Source organism: Epinephelus moara, chromosome 13 (genome assembly GCF_006386435.1).
Source record: "Epinephelus moara isolate mb chromosome 13, YSFRI_EMoa_1.0, whole genome shotgun sequence".
Taxonomy (NCBI): Eukaryota; Metazoa; Chordata; class Actinopteri; order Perciformes; family Serranidae; genus Epinephelus; species Epinephelus moara.
The window spans coordinates 14,486,801-14,506,319 of NC_065518.1; the positions used below are offsets into that span (position 1 = coordinate 14,486,801).

Below are 19,519 nucleotides of genomic sequence, written 5' to 3' on the forward strand. Positions count from 1 at the left end.
TTCTCCTCTGACACGCCACATACTGTGTGCCGCCACGGCTCGGCTGTTCAGGTACTTTTGGGCAGTCGTGACAACAAGTTATTCACCTGGAGCCGGACTTCTCCGTCGCCGGTAAGCCGTTATCATGCGCTGCCGTATTTGACAGGAATACATTCCTGTCTGTGTCTGTGACCCCCGTTCAACCCACAACCGGCGGGATTAGCCGTTTCGTTTCTGCTGCTGGTTGAAATCTGTACTCGCACAGCATGCTGAATGATTTATTTTGCCCACACAAAGCTATTTTTAGTCACAAATGCGAGTGCAGGAGTAAAATATCGCCACACTGCCGACATTTTACTCCGTCCATCACCGCACGCTGTTTGATTGCGTTATCAAAACACGCCACTATTATTCGGCCTTGCTTTTCACGTGTTCCACCAAATACCAAATGTGTGTTTTTTTGCAATATTCGGCCAAATATATTCGGTTACCGAATATTCGGTGCGTCCCTACAAATAATATCATGAGGTTGAGAACCTTGTTAACACAAGGTCAGAACCTTTAATACCAAAGAATGCGGTCAGTGGATCAGGATCCACAGTTCTACCTAGGACATCTGATAACGACTGAAAAATATTGTGCCAATATGTTGTGACTCTTGGGCAGTGCCAGAAAATTTTAATTTCTTATTTTACTGTTAATATCACTAATTATCTAACGTGCATTGACTAATACTGGTACAGTTCACATTTCGAATACCAACAACAGTCTTGTTTTAATGTGTTGTATATGATTCGTTGTTCTTCAAATAGGTTGGTTTAGTTTAGGATACTCATGGGTTCCCATAGAACTCATTGCTATGTCAGTTGTTCCCTCGCCAAAATTTAGCCTAACTTTGAAACGTTATTTAGACCAGTGGTTACCAACTGGTGGCTCATAGTCCAAAAGTGGGTCTGAATTGACCCTAGGTGACTCGCGAACGTTCTAGGTTTGTAAAAAACAAACTTCATTTTGAAGCACAGTGGATTTCCAGCACAGAGCTTTTATTTTGGAGTGCTGTTTCCTGCTGTAGAGTGAGTGACAGCTACTTGACAGAGACGGCAAACTAGCTGGACGACGTGGCCAAACGCAAGTATGATGCCGAATGTATGGACCTTGAACTGATGACTAAGGAGAAATCTGGACCCCATAGATGGACCAGTTGGGAACCACTGATTTAGACCCCTTCCCGACAAGCAATGCAGACCTGGTTGGTACCAATGGATGCTTTGGTTGGGGTGACTAGCTTGAAAAGATACCATTACCTTTGCGTGATTAGCTAGCTTAAAAATAAGCACACCACAGCCTCTTTTAAGACAGTAATATCGACCTCCAGTTATTTTCCCCATGAGGAGTCAGCAATTGTGTCAGAAGGGCCATGGCCGCCTGGTCCTCCCTTGGGGGCACCACTGCACACTTGTGGAAAGTAAATTTCTAAAAGACGAGTTTCATGGTATCTACTAGTTAGAATTTTTACCATCTTCACCAGTCGTGTCCTAACAATTTATTTAATTTGATAAAAACAAAATGAGTTTCTGAGTCAGAAATCCTCACTTAAGTAGCACTTACATACATCAAACATTCCAGTTTTGTTATTATCTATATCCTGAAGGTTTTCAAAGAGAGGTTTGTTCATACATTATTCATAGCCTGATTTTACAACATTTTATTTGTGAAAACATGGCGGAAATTGATTTTTAATGGCTGTTAACAGTATTTTCTGAATCATGGAGTGATAAAAAGAAATATTCAAAATTTCCTCTGTAAAATCTTTGACTCTAATATGTCGACAAAATAAAACAAGAGTTTTGAACCTGGCTTTATCCACTGTTCAGAATTTTGTTCTAGAAATGTAAACAAATATGCATATATTTAATTAGATAAGCCTCATTTGCATATTTAAAGATACAATTTCAGAAATCTTGTAAGACAGTCAGCAAAGATTTTATAACACAAAACTTAAGTTAAACAAAGTAAAAGAAACTTGACGTGCCGGTTTGACCATGAAAAACAACCTCTGTCATTTCTGTTCTTTCTCGTTATTTGTTCATTTATCATCTCAGCTCTGCAGATGGCTGGTTGTCTTGGTAATTCATGTGTGTGTCAGGATTGTAATTTTAATGAAATTAATACTTTTCTTTGCATATGCTGTCTTCAGTAGCAGCTGGACAGATTAAAGCTTACAGACAGAAATAACGTCACAGCTGCTCAGCGCCTCTGTTGTAGAATTAATGAAAACATCTGACTTCACCTCAGGGCTCTTCTAAATTCAGTGTCTCGCAATGCCAGATATTAGATGACCTTTTGTAGATTAATGTAGAAATGCTACGAACAAAACCCGTCAGTTTCATTTTTCACCATATTTACGAAGCATTGAAAAATACATTAACTTAAATGTTTTCTGTTTAAATAGTAAAATAAAAGAAAGAAGAACAACTTTGATATTGTGCTGAGGGGGAGGTTGTTGATTTCCATTTTTCTTTAGGTATTACAGTGTATCTTTGGATTTGGCCCGGAGCAGAAAAATATTTTCATGTGTTTTCTCTCCATATCTTAATATTGTTCCTGAAAGATATTGTACTGAAAGATCAGAGGTGGATAAGTTTGAAAAGTAATTAAAAACACCTAAAACTTATTCTAACTGGGAGGCAGTGTAAGGCAGCCAGGACTGTATGGATAAAAATGTTTTCTTTTGTTAGCGTTGCTAAACTTCAGTGTTGGGCTACATTGATCTGATATGGACAATATTACTGATTTGTAGATGAAACCACAATTGAGACAAGAAGTTAAGAGCTTTTCAACCAGAACCGTTGGAAGCGGCTGCAAAAAAAAGCCTGAAAAAAGGCAGCCACGTATGCTCTCTCCTCATTAGAACTATTGAAAAAAGACCCCGGCGCTGAGAAAAAAACGCTATGTGGACCCACGCCCTGAGGCATTCACTGATACCAACCTGTCTTGTTGGGCGGGGCAGTGCTTCAAAGTTGGGCTAAATTTTGGAGAGGAGAAAGTGGCATTGCCATTTTCAAAATGGTGTAATGGAATATTTCTGCCTACTGGGGTCCCTAAACAGTCTTTGAGTTGCATAAATTGGGTATAACTGGACACCTGAGACACTTGTGGATTCAATGAGCCTAACTGTATTCCTGTGTGGTGTTGTTAGTCTCCATAAAACCCTTTTAATTGTGTGAAACCATTTGATATTGCCTGTGTTAGTATTAGAGTCAAGCTATAACCCCTATAAAGCCAGCACAGAAGTGCCAAAAACTGCAGTTCCTCTAATGGCCACTTGAGGCTGGTTCCAGTTAATCCACATAGACCCCCATGTTACAATGCCTAACTTTACAGCTGACATAAACATGTTTACAGTCTGGTACAAAACAGTTTTGGTCTCTATGGCTAATTTCAACATTAATGACAGCTGTACAGGGGGTGAATTTTTATCCATCCATCCATCCATCCATCCATCCATCTGCTTATCTGGGGCCAGGTTGTGGGGGCAGCAGGCCAAGCAAATCACCCCAGACGTCCCTCTCCCCAGCAACGCTTCCCAGCTCCTCCTGGGGAACCCCAAGCTGTTCTCAGGCCAGATGAGGTATGTAATCCCTCCATCATGTTCTGGGTCTGCCACCAGGCCTCTTACCGGTGGGACCAGCTCGAAACAGCTCCAACACGAATTGCCCAGGAGCCATCCTGATCAGATGCCCGAACCAACTCACCAGACTCCTTTCGACGAGAATGAGCAGTGGCTCTACTCCGAGCTCACTCCAGATGTCGAAGCTCCGTACCGTATCTCTAAGGCTCAGCTCAGCCACCCCACGGAGGAAACTCATTTCGGCCGCTTGTATCAGTGATCTCATTCTTTCGGTCACTACCCAGACCTCATGACCATAGGTGAGGGTTGGGACATAAATGGACCAGTAAATCGAAAGCATTGCCTTCCGAGCCGGAAGGCAATGCTTTCCGCCAGCATCACTGCAGAAGCCGCACCAAACCGCTGATCCATCTCACGCTGAACAAGATCCCGAGATACTTGAACTCCCTGACTTGAGGCATTAACTCTTAGTTAACTTTTAGTCGTGCATAATTAAGGGCCTTGCCCATTTGATTGACAAGCTGTCAGAGAGTAGTGTCCTCAGTCAGGGTTCTCAGTCAGATCCACCCGCTCTTCCAAATATGGTTGCTTCTAGCTCCAAGAAACTGAGAGGACGACAGCCGAAATGCCGATCTTGAGGCTTCTGAACAGGAGTCCACAAACCAGTGGGTGACATCACGGTAGCTATGTCCATTTTTTTAAACAGTCTATGATCAGAGCTAAGGGTGGTGGTGGTGGGGGTGGTGGAGTGGATGAGCAGCCAGATTTGGAAAATTTTGTCTCTGTCCATAATCCCTAATAGCTGGCCCTGACCAGCAGCCACATTAAACGCTGGTGAATAAAATGGAAGATCTATTTAAATTGGTTCCATTTGCTCCCACCCAGTGCCCAAGTCTCTCAAAGTAAAATGGCATCATCAAGGTATCAAAGACTGCACTAGCTTGGAAACCACAATGATTTTAGTCCTGTTGCCGCAAGCCTTGTGGATATTATTCCCTTGAACTGTTTATTTCTTTTCAACAGTTTCTGAACTAATGTGAATTTGGAGATAGGGGGGTAGACAAGGGAAAGATAAGAGTTAGTCTCCGAAGTAGAGGCTGTATACAGGCCTGCTCTACCACTAAACCACTGACGCCCCCTCGGTACTTTTTTTTAATCTTTTTTACAAAGCACACTCGTGCTGTAACATACCATTATGTTAATGGTATTATATAGAAATCTCATATTGTGCTGAAACTTTAAACATCAGTAGGAAAAAATTTGAGCTCCATGCTCACAGCGTATCAACCTCATTGACTCCAGAGCTGATGGTTATTACAAAGATGTACTGTCAGGGGGATGCAGTTCCACTTGAGAGCTGATGTAGATAAAACAAGTTATACAAGCTATAAATACAAGTTGAGATCAGATGTTTTACAACAGACTTTTAGGGGGCTGACATTTTGAAAAGGTGTAACTAGTTATATTAATAATCAGTGTTTAGGTACACCTAAGCTTTTTCCTGCTCTGACATGTTAACATGTCTGCAGTGGTCAAGGTGATGAAAATTCAACAAATGTTACAGTCAACATGAGAACAGTGACTCAGAGGATGACCTTCAGGTGTGATAAGATGAAGAGGGTTTTTTTAAGGGTCAGTTCACCCATGGTTCAAAAGAACGCATGTACATCATGTAGCCCTCACTGACCTCTGGTGGCATTTACCCAGACACATGTATTTGTTCAGGTAATTACAAACTTGTGGCTGACATTTCTGTCGCCCTGTTGGTAGTGCGATTTTGTTTGTGGTGCTCAAAAGATCTTAAACATGAAGATGTTACAGCAACTTGAATTTTCCAGAAACAACAACTTTGAAAATGCTGCTGACCATGTTGTAATTTGAGTCTGGACTGATGGAAACATAGATGCAAACGCGCATATTTGCTGCCTGATTGGGTCTTTTCAGTCATGACATGTCAAGACAAAACATTTTAGCGAGGTCTACAGACCTTTTGTAATTTTATCCTTCATGTGTCGGTACTCCTTTCCCATCACAATGACGTCCTCTGGATTGGATATTGCTCCCGGTACCGCTCTAATATGCTACTGTATTTTCTTTGCAGTCAATCTATTTTACACCGCCTTGACCACCTCATACCATTTTGTTGCCGGTCCAAGCAAAGGAATCTATGGTCTGACTGTTCACCATCTCAGTAGGGTTTTCTTTCGAGTAGACAATCTGCTTCCTGTTTATATAGGCACATGTATGCCCAGTGTATGTTAATGGTCATGTGATATGCATTTTTGGGTGTGCTGATATGGACAAGAGTAATGGTGCTAAACCGCTCATGTGTATAGAGATTGTCTGCATTTTAAAATTTAAAAAAAAAAAAAGCCATTGAAAAATGAAAACGTATTAAGCAAGATTTATATTTCTGCGGCAGACCCTATGCCATAGCCTACGCATGTGGCATACACCGATGTGAGGATTTATACTTGTGCGGTGGTGTGTCTGTGTCACTCTGCAGTTACACCTCCGAAACACTAGTTGGCAGCAGAGGTTTCTGTGAAATGCTGTAGAGATTAGTTGATTCAAAACCATAGAGTTCAAAACACACATTAAACATGGCTTAATAGACACATTTTCAAACACAAGTACACAAATCGGCTTCACTGTAACTTGCAGCATTCACAGACAAACACTTGGTGTGATTGTGATAGCTGATGTTGTTTATGACAGAAACACCATAAAATATCACCAAATAAAGCCATATGAAACATGAAAGTTATGATCCTTTCTAGGTGGTATATCTCAGCCAAAAATAGTGGTAGGAGTGAGACTCTTGCCTTTTTTAAAAGAGCTAAGTCCCTGCCAACGGCTCCACATAAGATTGCGAGTAATCCTTAAACTTTTCCCGTCAAAAATGGCATGACATGACTTGTCACCACTCATCGCGATTTTGGACTTTGTGTGTTTAGACTGCTCTGGTGCGAAATAAATAATAAATAAAAGAACAACAATGTTATTTTTCAAAAGTTGAGAACTTCCTGAATCCGGCAATACCAAACATCACATGGTTTGATGACGTAGTGCGCCTGGGAGGTACCATTTAACAGAGGAGGAGGGGAGCGAGGACGTTGGCGTCCTGGAGTTAGAGAGGTTAAAGCAGCGAAAATATTGCAAATATACCGTACACTTAAAATAATATAAATTTTTTAGGTTGCAAAAATATACTTTGCTGCTGCCCCTGTCCACGCGGTACATAGCTTAGCTTCCATGGCAGTGCTTCTCCAAAGTGGGGGCGTGCTGGCCGCTCTCTACTTAAGGTAACGCACTAACTTTGAATAAGTATGTCATACAACCCCACTTCAAAAAATCTGAACTATCCCTTTAAGTGAGAAACTATATGGACTCTTGTGTAGAAGTATTAATTGTGTTGGAAGTTGCAGGAATAATTGAGATGAGTGTGAAGGAAATCAAATTAGGATATTACGATAAATCATGCACAGATGTTGCACAATTTCATTTCTAAGCTTTCAACATGTTAAATTTGCGAGTCAGTCACACGCAGCGTCGACCCATGTGCTTTAAAATACCAGTTGTAAACATATGTTTCCTCTCAGTAACAGCTCCACTGGTGGAATGTGAGGATGCTTTGTGAAACTAAATGTCTCCATGTTTACCAATCGAGAGTCTCCCGGTCTGTTAATTACCATCCATTACCAACATGTCCCGACTAAATGACTTACTGATTTATGGAAAAAAAGAAATATTCATCCCTTATTTTCCTCTGAACTTTATTTATCAACCGCAAAGTGAAGCAGTTGATTGACTTTACGGGGCCCCGGAGGAGTGCCGACATGTAGAGACCATTTGAAAATAAAACACACTCAAGTGGAAATTGGAATTGGGATTTGAATGGGATCCTGACTTGGCCCCTGAGTTAAGCATCCACATACCAAAGCATTATTATTATTATAAAGCCAAACAGCAGTCGACACATTTCTGGGTCAGGCTTCTTTGCCATTGCATAACAACACTGGTTTTATTGGGAGGTTGCCAGATGTCTCCACATGTTTCATCATGATTCCAAGCTTGTTGTAAGAGATGAAAAAAAAACCCTCCCCAATGGTTTGACAACCTGCTGCTGGGAGGTTGTGTATCCAAGAAATTAAATCCGTGGAAGCAGCCAGCATGATCAGGTGTGTTTGTACTGCTCTGGGGAGTTTAGAAGAAATGTTGGTTTCTTTTTGAGCAGATTTTTAATAAGGCAAACTGACTCCTAGAGAGAGGTCAGTGAAGACTTTATACCTCCCAGCAGCACAAACGACTACAGACAGCGTTACATCTTCTTCCCTGTGCCTTTTAATACCCTGGGTATAAAACATCACACACAGCCGGCTTGGTAAACATGACCTCACTGTGTGCAGCTTGATAATGTCACTTGACAATCAAATGTCACTGTTTTTTTTTCTTCTCAAACCATTTGATGCCACCTGAAGACTTTGATTTACATACTTGAAGCAGCCGTAGTTATCTTCTTCGGCCCTTTCAGCACATATGGACTAATAAACCGTTTCCCTTGGTAACTCCAGAAACCAGACATGAACTGATATGTACAGTACATGCTCTGCAGGCTAAGGGATCATTGTGTTTCTTTCATCCCTCGGATCAGTGACAGATAATTTTCATTTCCTTTCAGGTTGATGAGATCTACCACGACGAATCTTTGGGGACCAACATCAACGTTGTCCTTGTCCGCATGATAATGGTCGGGTACCGACAGGTAAGCTATGTCACACGTTGGTGTTATTGTCTATCTGTGCAAATGTTTAAGACATCTGGGGCAGCAGCAAGAGAGTTCCTGTTTTAAACCCTGTGTCAGCGTGGGTTTTCTCCAGGTACTCCGACTTCCTCCCACAGTCTAAAGACATGCAGGTTAATTGGTGACTCTAACTCTTCCGTAGGTGTGATTGTGAGTGTGAATGGTTGTCTGTCTCTGTGTGTCAGCCCTGTGATAGTCTGGTGACCTGTCCGTGTATATGTATAAAAGATCCCTATGTGCAATATGTGCACACTGTGTCTGTTCTCTATGAGACAGTGAGTTTGGCTCAGCGGGCTAAAGAGTTTATATCTGGCGGCGTCATCATGGAGAAAATTATTATTGTTTAAGGGCGTGGGAAAGTAGCATTCGACCAAAATTTGAATGTTTGAATTTGAATACGTAATACATACGGAATACTTCTGGGAAGCTACAGAATGATATAAAAATGTTCAAATGAATAAATAAATAAAGGACCCAACTTTTAAACAATTATTTAGTGAGCTTCAGTGTTGTTGGTTATAAGATTTTGTTAGCGTTATATCCAGCCACGTGAGGTGATTCCTCCTGTTTCCAGTGTTTATGGGAAGCAAAGCTAACCTACCACACAGACAGGAGAGAGGTGTCAATATTCTCATCTGCAGCAGGAAAGTGAAAATGTTTCTTGACCAAAATGTTGAACTATTCCTCCAAGACTGACTCATTCAGTGTGTGTCCATGCATCATAGTAACTTAGCAGTCACTTTTCTGCAGTAATGTGATATCCTGCTGTCATGCATGTATATTAGAAACCCGGCTTCTGTAATTGTGGCGGGGGATTAGAGAGACCGGAGGGATTTCTCACACGGCCAAGAAATCATCTTTCTCTCAGTCGGACTGAGGTCTCTCTAATCCCTTACCTCAATATGTGATTGGGTTTCTAATCAGCTTTTTACATGCAAGCATGTGCATGACAAAGAAAAGTATGTGATGAACAAAGTCAAAATGAATCAGTTTCTACTGCTGAACATTACAGTATTTGTAAGATTGAGACATGTTTCTGTCACTGTAGAACTTCTTCTCTCACTGTGCTCTCAGGCAGAGCAAAACAGTATCGTCGAACAGCAGTACAGTTAAAATAAGTGCATGCAAATTAAGTTTGTGGATGTGCGTGTGCTGCTGAGTGGAAGTGTGGGTTTACAGTATCAGGTTACTGCAGGTACTGCACTGGTTTCTCTGAGGAGCCTGGTTTGTTGGGTGCATGTCAAAACACTGACTGGATTTATAACAGTAGCCAAGGAATCCCCAAAATAAAAAAGGGAAAGATCACATTTTCATTGTATTTTGGGTCGGCCCCGCAGCTGGTTAGAGGCCCCAAGCAGTGTGCGATGTGTTTATGCTTTGGGTCGTTGTTTAATTAAAAGTGCGACTTGGAAAAACTGCATTGAAAATCTCACCACATTTAACCTCACTGCAAAAGATGTGATTTGAGAATGCATAATACATGATGATAACACCACCCAGCGCTGCATGCTGTTACATACACTACAGACTATTAGCTCAGCCATGTCGGGGACTGATAACAGACAGATCATATGTTTACAATGCAGAGTACATACACGCTGACACAGTCCCATCTGGCTTTTATTACTGTCATTTAACATTCAGTACATGCTGCTTGCTTCAATAACCTGTATTACGTAAGGACTATGGAGAGACATTCTTCCATCGCTATGCAGGTGCATGTAGAGAGGAAGGTGTATATCACAAATAACACAAAAGACAAACAGGCATATTGGTGTAATGTATGTTGACGGTGCTGAGTGGCATTTTGAGTGTTTGTTGGTGTGTGTGTGTGTGTGTGTGAGGTAGTAAAAAGGGGGAATGAGTTAGAACAGGCTAGAGGTGAAGGGTCATCCACCCCCCCTCTGTCTTCCTCTGCAAATTCAATTCAGCACATTAAAAATTCAATGAAATTGCAGCTTTCTCTTCTTCAGTCGCCCCCAGACTCTGGAGAGGGGGCTGACTGATGGAGGCCACCACCTGCTGCTCCTTTACCTGTATAAAACAACCCCCAGACCCAAAGGGAGGGGGTCTGTTTGTGAGGTTGGAGGTGTGTGTATGCTTTCATGAAATCAAAAGGTTCTTTTTTCTTTTCTTTTTTTCCCCACTACCCCTTTCTTTTAATCCCCCACCGCTGTTTTTCATGTCTCCTGTTCCATTCCGGACTCCCTGGGTAGGCGAGTGAGGTCAGGGTAAGGGTGACGGGGTTGGGGGTGTGGTGATTTGGCAGGGGCGAGGTAAAGAAGATGGCAAGCATTTCTTGCACATGATGTGTTCAAGGACCGCTGGGAATGTGAAAAGCCGACAATAATTTCTGTTCTCACAGTGTATGATGTGGACGTTTGTGCCAAATGTGACGAAATTCCCTCAAGGCCTTCCTGAGATACTGCTTTCACAAGAATGGGACGTACAGATGGACGAATAACTCAAAAATGTTATGCTTCCATAAAAGCATGGATGAATCTGTTAGGGCTGCCCTAGACTACGAATTTTCCTAGTTGACCAATAGTCGTCATTTAGAGCCATTAGTTGACGAGTCGCCCACGTTTATGATATTAATTAGATTATTAAATGATATATTTTGGGCGGGGCAACACAATGGTTTGAGTTGAAGGTGTGAGAAAGAATAGTATCAGTAACATTGTTAACACTGTGCTACATTACAGAGAAATACAAAACCGTACTAATGAACCTTCATTAATATAGGCCTATATTTTATCTACAAGTGCACGTCACACACTGAGCGAGCCGCCTGTTAATGACGCTGTGGGCTAATGGGCATGTAGCTACTTCCATGTTTCAGATGATACGTCATGTTTGTAGTCGACCAATGAAGATGAGTTTACATATCACCTTGGGTTCGTCCTTCACCTTCTCAAAATGATCCCACACTTTGGATTTCCTGCCCGACATGTTATTAACTAGCCTTTGAAATAACCACAGGTACCAGCCCTGGAAATTAACCTGACTCCTGTCTGACTGCTGAGTGTGGCCACTTCCTGTGTCTGTCCTTTCAATTTAAATTCCCACTTGGTCCTAGTTAATATGAAATCTTGCCGACTAACGACCTCTCTGGTCGACTAACGTTTGATCCCGGGCAGCCCTAGAGTCTGTTTTTCTATTCACCTGTTGCTACTTTATGTCACCTTTATGTCTTTGGTTGTTATCAGGCTGCAAATTAAGCAGTGAAGAGGTGCAGATAAAGTATGCATGGTGACAGACACCAGTGATTTATTATCTCTGAGGGCCTTCTAATCTACATAACTCACTGATGCTGCCTGGAGACTGGGCATTTTGCATTTTGGCTCTGCTGTGTGGTTGCCAAAGCTGAGAGATGCTGTTGTCACAGAGCCCATTAGATGAGCTCAAATGTGTCGAATATTTCACCGGCATGGACTGGGAGCAGAAAGAGAAGAAGAAAGGCAGATGTTTTCACCAGTCCCTTTTATCCTTACCTCACAAACTGTATGAGCTGTGTTGTTGCCAGTCGACACACTATTTCATCCTCCACTGAGATTTTGTTTTTGAATTGGCTGGATCTTCATAGACGGGAGACAAAACAGAATAAGTTTTTCCATTTCCACTTTGTTGTGCTTTCTCGGTTTCCAGCAACAGTTTCCACTTGGAAGTCGTCCGTCTGCACATGTAATTCAAAGCCAGTTTGAGGAAAAAGAAACACACACACACATACACTTAGTTTTTATGTTCACAATGCAAATCTGGCTCCTGCTAAGGACACGCTGAGCAGCGGGGAAACAAGATGTTAGTTAGGAATGTAATTTACATAAGCATATTTCAGTTAAGCAACACGAACTGAAGAGCCCTTTGATTTGCAAACCATTGATTATTCTGTAATGAGTGGAAACACTCGAGTGATATCCATGTGAAAAACTGGATGTGATGCTGACTCATCAAACACAACAATGACCTCTAATTACTGATGATTTTTAATCAGTAATCATACGATTTAATTGAATTAACATACATTTACATATCATTTACACAGGCCTGTACTATATTACCATACAGAAAACTTACAAAGGCTCAGGAGGTTTGTTCAAAACAGATAAAAGCTTTGTCTACATTATAGATGGCATACATACCAACTAATAGGGGTGCACTGATTTATCGGCTGAACATCGGTATCGGCCGATATTCGCCTTGTTGACTGTCATTGGTCTATCACAAATAAGATGACATTCACTGATGGCAGTGGCCAATGTCGTGTCACCTTAGTTTGCACAGGCTAAAAAGCAGGGCTCAAGACAAACGGCGTCCCGTCATCCCGTCGTCCGGAGGGACAGTAGAAAACGTTCTGGGACAAACAGAGATCTTTCCATTGGGATGCCTTCGGGACAAAAGGAAGCAAACTCACTATTGTTGAGTCACGGGACCCTGTTGTTTGGCTAATAATGCTACGATGGTAACAACATGTTTGTGCTGACATCGACAGAAGGAGAGCTAGTTAGCGTTAGCCATTAGCTATTAGCTAGCCGGAGGCTGGAAGAAACAGCTGACGGAGGCTATGTTCAGTTAGATCAGGGTTTTTTGCATTTTACATTTCTCATTTCTTGATGATTCTCATCATTGTTGTAGGCTTAAAGAAATACATCCTCCAATTGTAAAAATTTGTAGCCTATACACCAACAACAACAATTTTTTTTTTTTTACATTTCTTCAGCTACATCTACGACTTGGTGCCTTTTCTCTAAAGTCTGTTGAACTGTAAAAGTGTTGGCTAGTCTCGAGTTTCCACAGCTCGGCTAGCTATGGATTCGAAATCCAAAAAAGTAAAAGTCTCCCAGGAAAATAGAGCATTTAATACTGTGTAAACAGATTCATTTGTTTTCGCTGCCAACTCTTACCAAATGATTATAAGTAGCCCAGTGCAGAGTAGCTACCTAGTGGTAAAACATGATATGATATTTGTTCTGTTGATGGGCTGTTTTAGCCACAATAGTCCGTGTTACCTTCATTAAAAGGCTGAAACCCCTGAGTTAGATTATGATGCCTTCAAGCTCTGTTCAGTAAAAACAATTATTTGGCAAATTATAACGTTATCATGATCTATTTATATGTAAACTTGTCAAATAGTTTTAGTCGATGAAAATTCCTAACCTTTCAGCCCGCTTTGAGTCATCATGTTTTCTATATGTATTTTTATCTTTAAACTAATCCAGTGAGGATAATTCATGTATCAGAAATTAGAATCAAGGTGACAGTTTGTATAAAATTTTTTTTCTACAACTGCAAATAATTTCTTCACACTTACAGACTGTCATTTCTCCAGCAGTTTTTGATTTATGAGCTCACACTTGCTGATCATCATTTGAAAAGCTCAACATCTCTATTCATGGTCTCAAAAACTTTGACACCATAAATAACTAATGTGAGACAACTAGGGTTTGTCCCTGGGTTCGCTGTAGACTCTGACTTATTGATCTCACTGTTAAGAGGCAGAAGAATAACTTGATTAAAGCCTGAATTCTTTCTTAATCTGCAACATGCCAGTCTGGAGGTTCAAACTTGTGTCCTCTCTCTGAGTTGGTGATTTAAACTTTTATCTCTGTCAGAGAAAACTCAGCTTAGTTCAGACTGTTTACTTCCTGCTCCAGTGTGAGGGTTTTTGCTGGCTAGCGAAACATCCTGGTGCAGACTTTACTGGAGTTTACCAGCCTGTCACTCAGGTGGCATTTGAGGATAATTACAAGCAAAGCCGTTCTCAGCTTTCAATATCCGATAGTCCACCACGATTATTTTAGTCACATCTCGTCGATGAAAATGAAACAGATTTTGTCCTAGTTTTTATGGTCAAGATCTATTTTAAACTTGTCAATGTCTCGTTTTTGTCATGGAAAAAAGTCGTTGACGATACATTTTTGTCATCATTTTATTTAACGAAATTAACACAATTTAAACAATTAAAACACATTTTTCTTGTAAAAAAAAGGGTGACATTAAAGGTTGTTTTATGAATGTGTGTGGCTGACTTTGTGCTCATTCAAAGGTGGTGTAATGAAGAGCTGAATGACTTTAAAACAGTTCAGTTATTTATTCATTTTTTTTGTATGTAAGATTTCTTTGTTTCCCTGGCACAAAAGGAGGAACAAATAACAAAAACAAAATAACAGCAAAATGCTATTGTTATTTTTAAACAGCCAAGAATTTCACAATCATTGCATCCTTACTAACTCAATTTGTAAGCTTTCAGTAAAACCTACAGTGAGTTTTTAATAACAATGAACCAGCCGCTGTTTGTGGACTATTGCCCCAGCTTTACTCTCAGTCTGATGTTTTGTAACAGTCATGAGTACCTGAGCAGAAGCAGTGTTGAGGGTGAATTTCAAAGTGAAACTAAATGCACACCTAAACTGAAATCGTAACAGTGAAGATTATTTTCCTTTCACCTCAGCAGGGGCGGTGTCCTTTAGAAGGAATCGATAAAGTGTGCAATCACTGTTTACTGTTTCTGCTCACGGTTGGAATGGTAAAACCTTCTTCCTCTCCCTTGCAGTCTATAAGCCTGATCGAGCGTGGCAACCCATCCCGCAGCCTGGAGCAGGTGTGTCGATGGGCAAACACGCAGCAGCGCCGCGACCCCGACCACGCCGAGTACCACGACCACGCCATCTTCCTCACAAGGCAAGATTTTGGTCCCGCAGGTATGCAAGGTACTGTATTTTTCTCGATCGAGGACTGTGCAGACTGAGTGCTGATATCTGCTTCCATTCACAAAGGGGTTGGCTTCAAGTCTTGCCCAGGTAAGGTCGATGGAAAAGTGGCGGCTGCGGCTGAGGTCGCACATCCAATTCTGCCCGCTGCAACCTCACAGGGAAATATCACTGAGTAGCTTTCCAACACCTTGCTGACTTGATGCCACCCTGACAAATTCAGATTGTTGAAGAAGTTTTTTGGCATGTAGAGAAAGAACAGAAGTGTTTGTGTGTTAGTCATTTAGTAAACTAACTGTTGTGTTTCTGTTGTGTAGAGTTCAGTATGAGCTTTTCTCCACTCAACCCTAATAACACATGTATGCAGTCATGTAGAGGAGTTTATACCATACATGTTCAGTATTTGTCTCATTGTGTATTTCTTCTTTTCAGCCCTTCAAAACAAAATTTTGAAGCGAGCAGCCTAACCGCCAGAGAAACTTGGTCCAGAATGAACAAACATCCTCTGTGCTCAAGTTCAATATCATGCATTGACCTGTGTATATTTTTAACTTTTAAAGCACACGTGTCATGTTTAGAGGACAACCCGAGGCTACCTGGTTTGCCTGTCGCACCTCCGGATGTTGCCATAGCTGCCGCTGTGTTGTGTTCAAAACAAGCCCAGTTTCTATGGCGCCTTGCACTGTATTGAGCTGGAACCAACGCTGTGTGTCGGGGTCACGGGCAGACATCACACTCTCCTGTCAAAGCTTAGCTGTGAGATGGTAGATCCTATGTACAAACACAGATACTGTGGCTTTGGGATGTGTAGAAGAAAATCCGTTCAGTTAATCTGCAAAGCAGATGCACTGAATGAATGTTTGAAAATGCACTGTGAATGATTTCAAGTGTTTATCATCTGCTGTCCTTGCCACAAACTTATTTCCCACGCAGTGTGTTCAGTGTGTGAGGTCATCAACCTGACAACAGACTCCACCACCATTATTTTAAACCCCTAGCTGCCGCTGCTGCACCTTTTGCTTCAATGTGCAAAGCCTCCCTTCATGGGAATGTGAACTGCATTCTCCTGAATCCCTCTTATCTGCCTTTCAGATAAAGGGTCACGCTCCACAACTGCTGCTTTCATGTTTTGCTACTTCACTCGCAGCACTAAACGTGTCCATTTTGTTGTCATTCATGAAAAGAACCATCAACCATCTGGATGAAAAGCTGGCCTCGATAAACATCATCATTATCACACTGTAGCAAAAAAAAAAAAAAAGACTCTGCTATGACTGACTTGCTCTTTTTCAACACCACCAACATAACTTCATCACCGGCTGTCTATCTGCTGCATTTTCTGCTTTTTACCTGCATGCCAAAAAGTCTTCTGATGGTCAGAAAGCATGAAAATTTATCTGAAAGCCGCCAAAAGGAGGCCAGGAGGAGTGTGCTTCTGAACCAAACCAAAACGCGCTAAGCTGAATCGCTGCACACCTTCTTGATCGAGTTATGTTTAATGTTTGTGCTTTGCTTAAAAGTTTGGTGAACTGTGTGAAATGTTGTAATGCCCGGGGCGGATGTCTGCTGGGCTTCCGAGCTTGCTGTTTACTTTGGGACTTTCTGTACAGAAAGTGAGGAGATGGTCGATATCACTGACACGCAGGAGCCTCAGGCTTCTTCGATCCACCCAACTTGCTGAAACTCTCTGTTGTATCTTCTGCCAGCTAGATTGTTTTAAAGGGGTAATACATCCCCCAAATGAACATTTGTGTATCAGTAGCTCACCCCATGTTATGTTGAATTCATTAAGAACACATTTTTCTCAGATGCCTGCTGTGACAGAAGAACCCGAAAACAGAGAAAATGGCTGATGAATTGGAGTAAAGGGGGTTTGTGTTTAACAACAGTAAAGCTGTATCGAAACATCTGTTTACTCTCACACTACTCACGCACTATTATCTAAGGTAGGATTCACTTCTGTGTTGAATCGATGTCGTACCCTACGCCATAGCCCGACGTGTGCCTCTCCTGAAATAAACAATAAATTGTGAAGACAATAAAGCCTCCACCAAAATAGCATTTTAAGTGGCTTCATATGAGCAAAGGTAATCTCTGCTCGTTGCTAGGCTAATTTATACAATGTAAAATGCCATAGGCTTGTGCTAATAAGGTTAGCATGTTATATTTGTTTGGAAAACGTGTTTAGTATAAGACAGTTGTTTTGTCAGTGAACCTTTTAAGGTTGTAATGGAGCTAAATTTTGTAACATTACCTTTGTGAAATGTTGCTGTTGTCCCTGGTTTTATATGAGAAGAGGAAAAGTCAGCTAGCTGCTAGGCTAATTTATACAATGTATAATGCCATAGCTTCTGCTAAAAACATTAGCATGTTGTATTTGTGGGGAAAATGTGTCCAGATAAAGACAAGTGCTTTGTCCTCACAAAAACCCCACCGCTGACGAGTGTTTTGGAGGTGTAACTGCAGACTGACACAGACACACCACTGCATAAGTATAAATGCTCACAACAGCATAGATCACGTGCATAGGCTCTGCATACAGCTGGTGCACAGGTATAACTCCCGCTGAAGTCTAATTTATCCAGTCATATGCTCAATACTACTGAAACACATGCATTAAAGCTAAAACCTCAACATTTAAAACTGGGCTGAGAGTGAACTTTTTCTATGCTCTCTTCAAAGCCAGACTCCACTGACAAAAACAGTCATTTTAACTCACTGAACACTGGAGCTGCTGGTCTACCGCTGCCTCAGCCAGTAAGTTTTTTTCGTGTTATTGTGTGACTTCTGTATTTTAAAGGGTGAGTTTGGATTCACCAAAGTCGCACAATAACACAAACTAACTAACTGGTTGACCAGCAGCTCCAGTGTTCAGTGAGATAAAATGACTGTTTTGTCAATGGAGTCTGGCTTTGAAGAGAGCATAGATAAGTTTCACTTCCAGTTCAGTTCCCTGTTGGAAAGGGCTGTGTGTTTGAGAAGTCCTGGGTATACGACTGGCTTCACAAGACTTGGGTTATACTGCAGGAGTTGTGTGGGAGTTTGTATACAGATGTTTTGATGTAGTTTTGCTGTTGTGACTTCAATTCACTAAGACTTCTTCTCCATTTTTGGATTCTTTGTTCACCGCAGCTGGGCAAGATAAACATTTTTTTCCACAAGTATGAAATACAAATGGCTTTGTTTTTTCTATTTTGAGAGTGTTGCTGCCTAAACGCAACCTACTGCATCAGATCAAAAGCAGTACATTCATACAGACGTGACTTTCAAAGCAGTCGCCACAGCTTGCTGTTGAACATGTGCTAATCTTAGCTCAGGAGTCAATCAGACCATGACAATGTCAGTCACATCTTACATACCCTTAGCTCAGATTTTCTACCTTGATCATCATGAGAATGTCATGACCTTCATCCTGGTACTTGATTATTAGGGTTGTGTGGTCTTGTCTGTTTCCCAGGTTACGCTCCAGTTACAGGGATGTGTCACCCACTGAGGAGCTGCACTCTGAACCATGAGGACGGCTTCTCCTCGGCCTTTGTGGTTGCTCATGAAACCGGCCATGTGTGAGTAATGGCAATTAAGCCGATAGTTTTGCATGGTAACTGTAGTCTATAATCAAAGGTAGGTAATGAGGCTTTGTTGTCTTAACAACACAAACCATCTGTTTGCCTCAGCATGTGCGTGCAGCACTTAGCCAGGCAAGATGAGCTTATTAAGCTCTGCTGGTAGAAAAACAACTGAGTAAATAGATGCATCACATGTGAGCGTGTATACATAAGTATGTACATTAACCACGTCATGTGTGTACTCTACACTTTATTAGGTACATCAACACACCTGCTCAACCACAGAGCCTATTTTTATGATGCCTATTATGTTATAGATATTCAGCTGTATGTTGAGGTGGTACTTTGAGGTGGTGTTGTTCTGCTCTGCATTATATTGAGTGGTGTTTCTAATATTCTATAGCCCAGTTCAGACCAAAGGTTTCCGACGAGATGAGTCAAACACCCAACTTCTTGCAACACGCCATCCTGCAGTGTTCTAAAAACCTGCCGGTTCACACCAGACAGAGTATGATCTCAATGCAACAACTCTGCACTTCTGTTTTAATTTCCAGCTTTTCAGGCTTATTTTGTGGCTGAATATAATTTATAGCTTCTTAAAATATGAATGAGGATAGTGATAGTGAGATACTGGCTACAGGTGCATCTTACTATATAATGACGAAAACTCAGTCTGTGTGTGTCTGTGTGTCTGTTCCACGTTTTTCTCCTCACTGACTTGGTCAATCCATGTGAAATTTGGCACAGTGGTAGAGGGTCATGGGAGGATGCGAATGAAGCAATATTACATCAATTGGCCAAAGGGGGGCGCTATTGCAGACTTTGGAAA

General features: G+C 41.4%; 1 protein-coding gene across 3 annotated transcripts in view; it reads left to right on the forward strand.

Moving 5' to 3' along the window:
* LOC126399581 (A disintegrin and metalloproteinase with thrombospondin motifs 14) overlaps positions 1 to 19,519 on the forward strand; it is a 90,532-nt gene that overhangs the window by 33,113 nt on the left and 37,900 nt on the right. For 2 of the 3 annotated variants that reach the window (XM_050059646.1, XM_050059649.1), the window contains exons 5-7: positions 8,292 to 8,375; positions 14,968 to 15,124; positions 18,582 to 18,687. In XM_050059646.1, coding sequence (XP_049915603.1) covers positions 8,292 to 8,375; positions 14,968 to 15,124; positions 18,582 to 18,687 — 347 coding nt within the window. The remainder of the gene's footprint in view (positions 1 to 8,291; positions 8,376 to 14,967; positions 15,125 to 18,581; positions 18,688 to 19,519) is intronic. The other variant, XM_050059648.1, reaches the window with a different exon arrangement.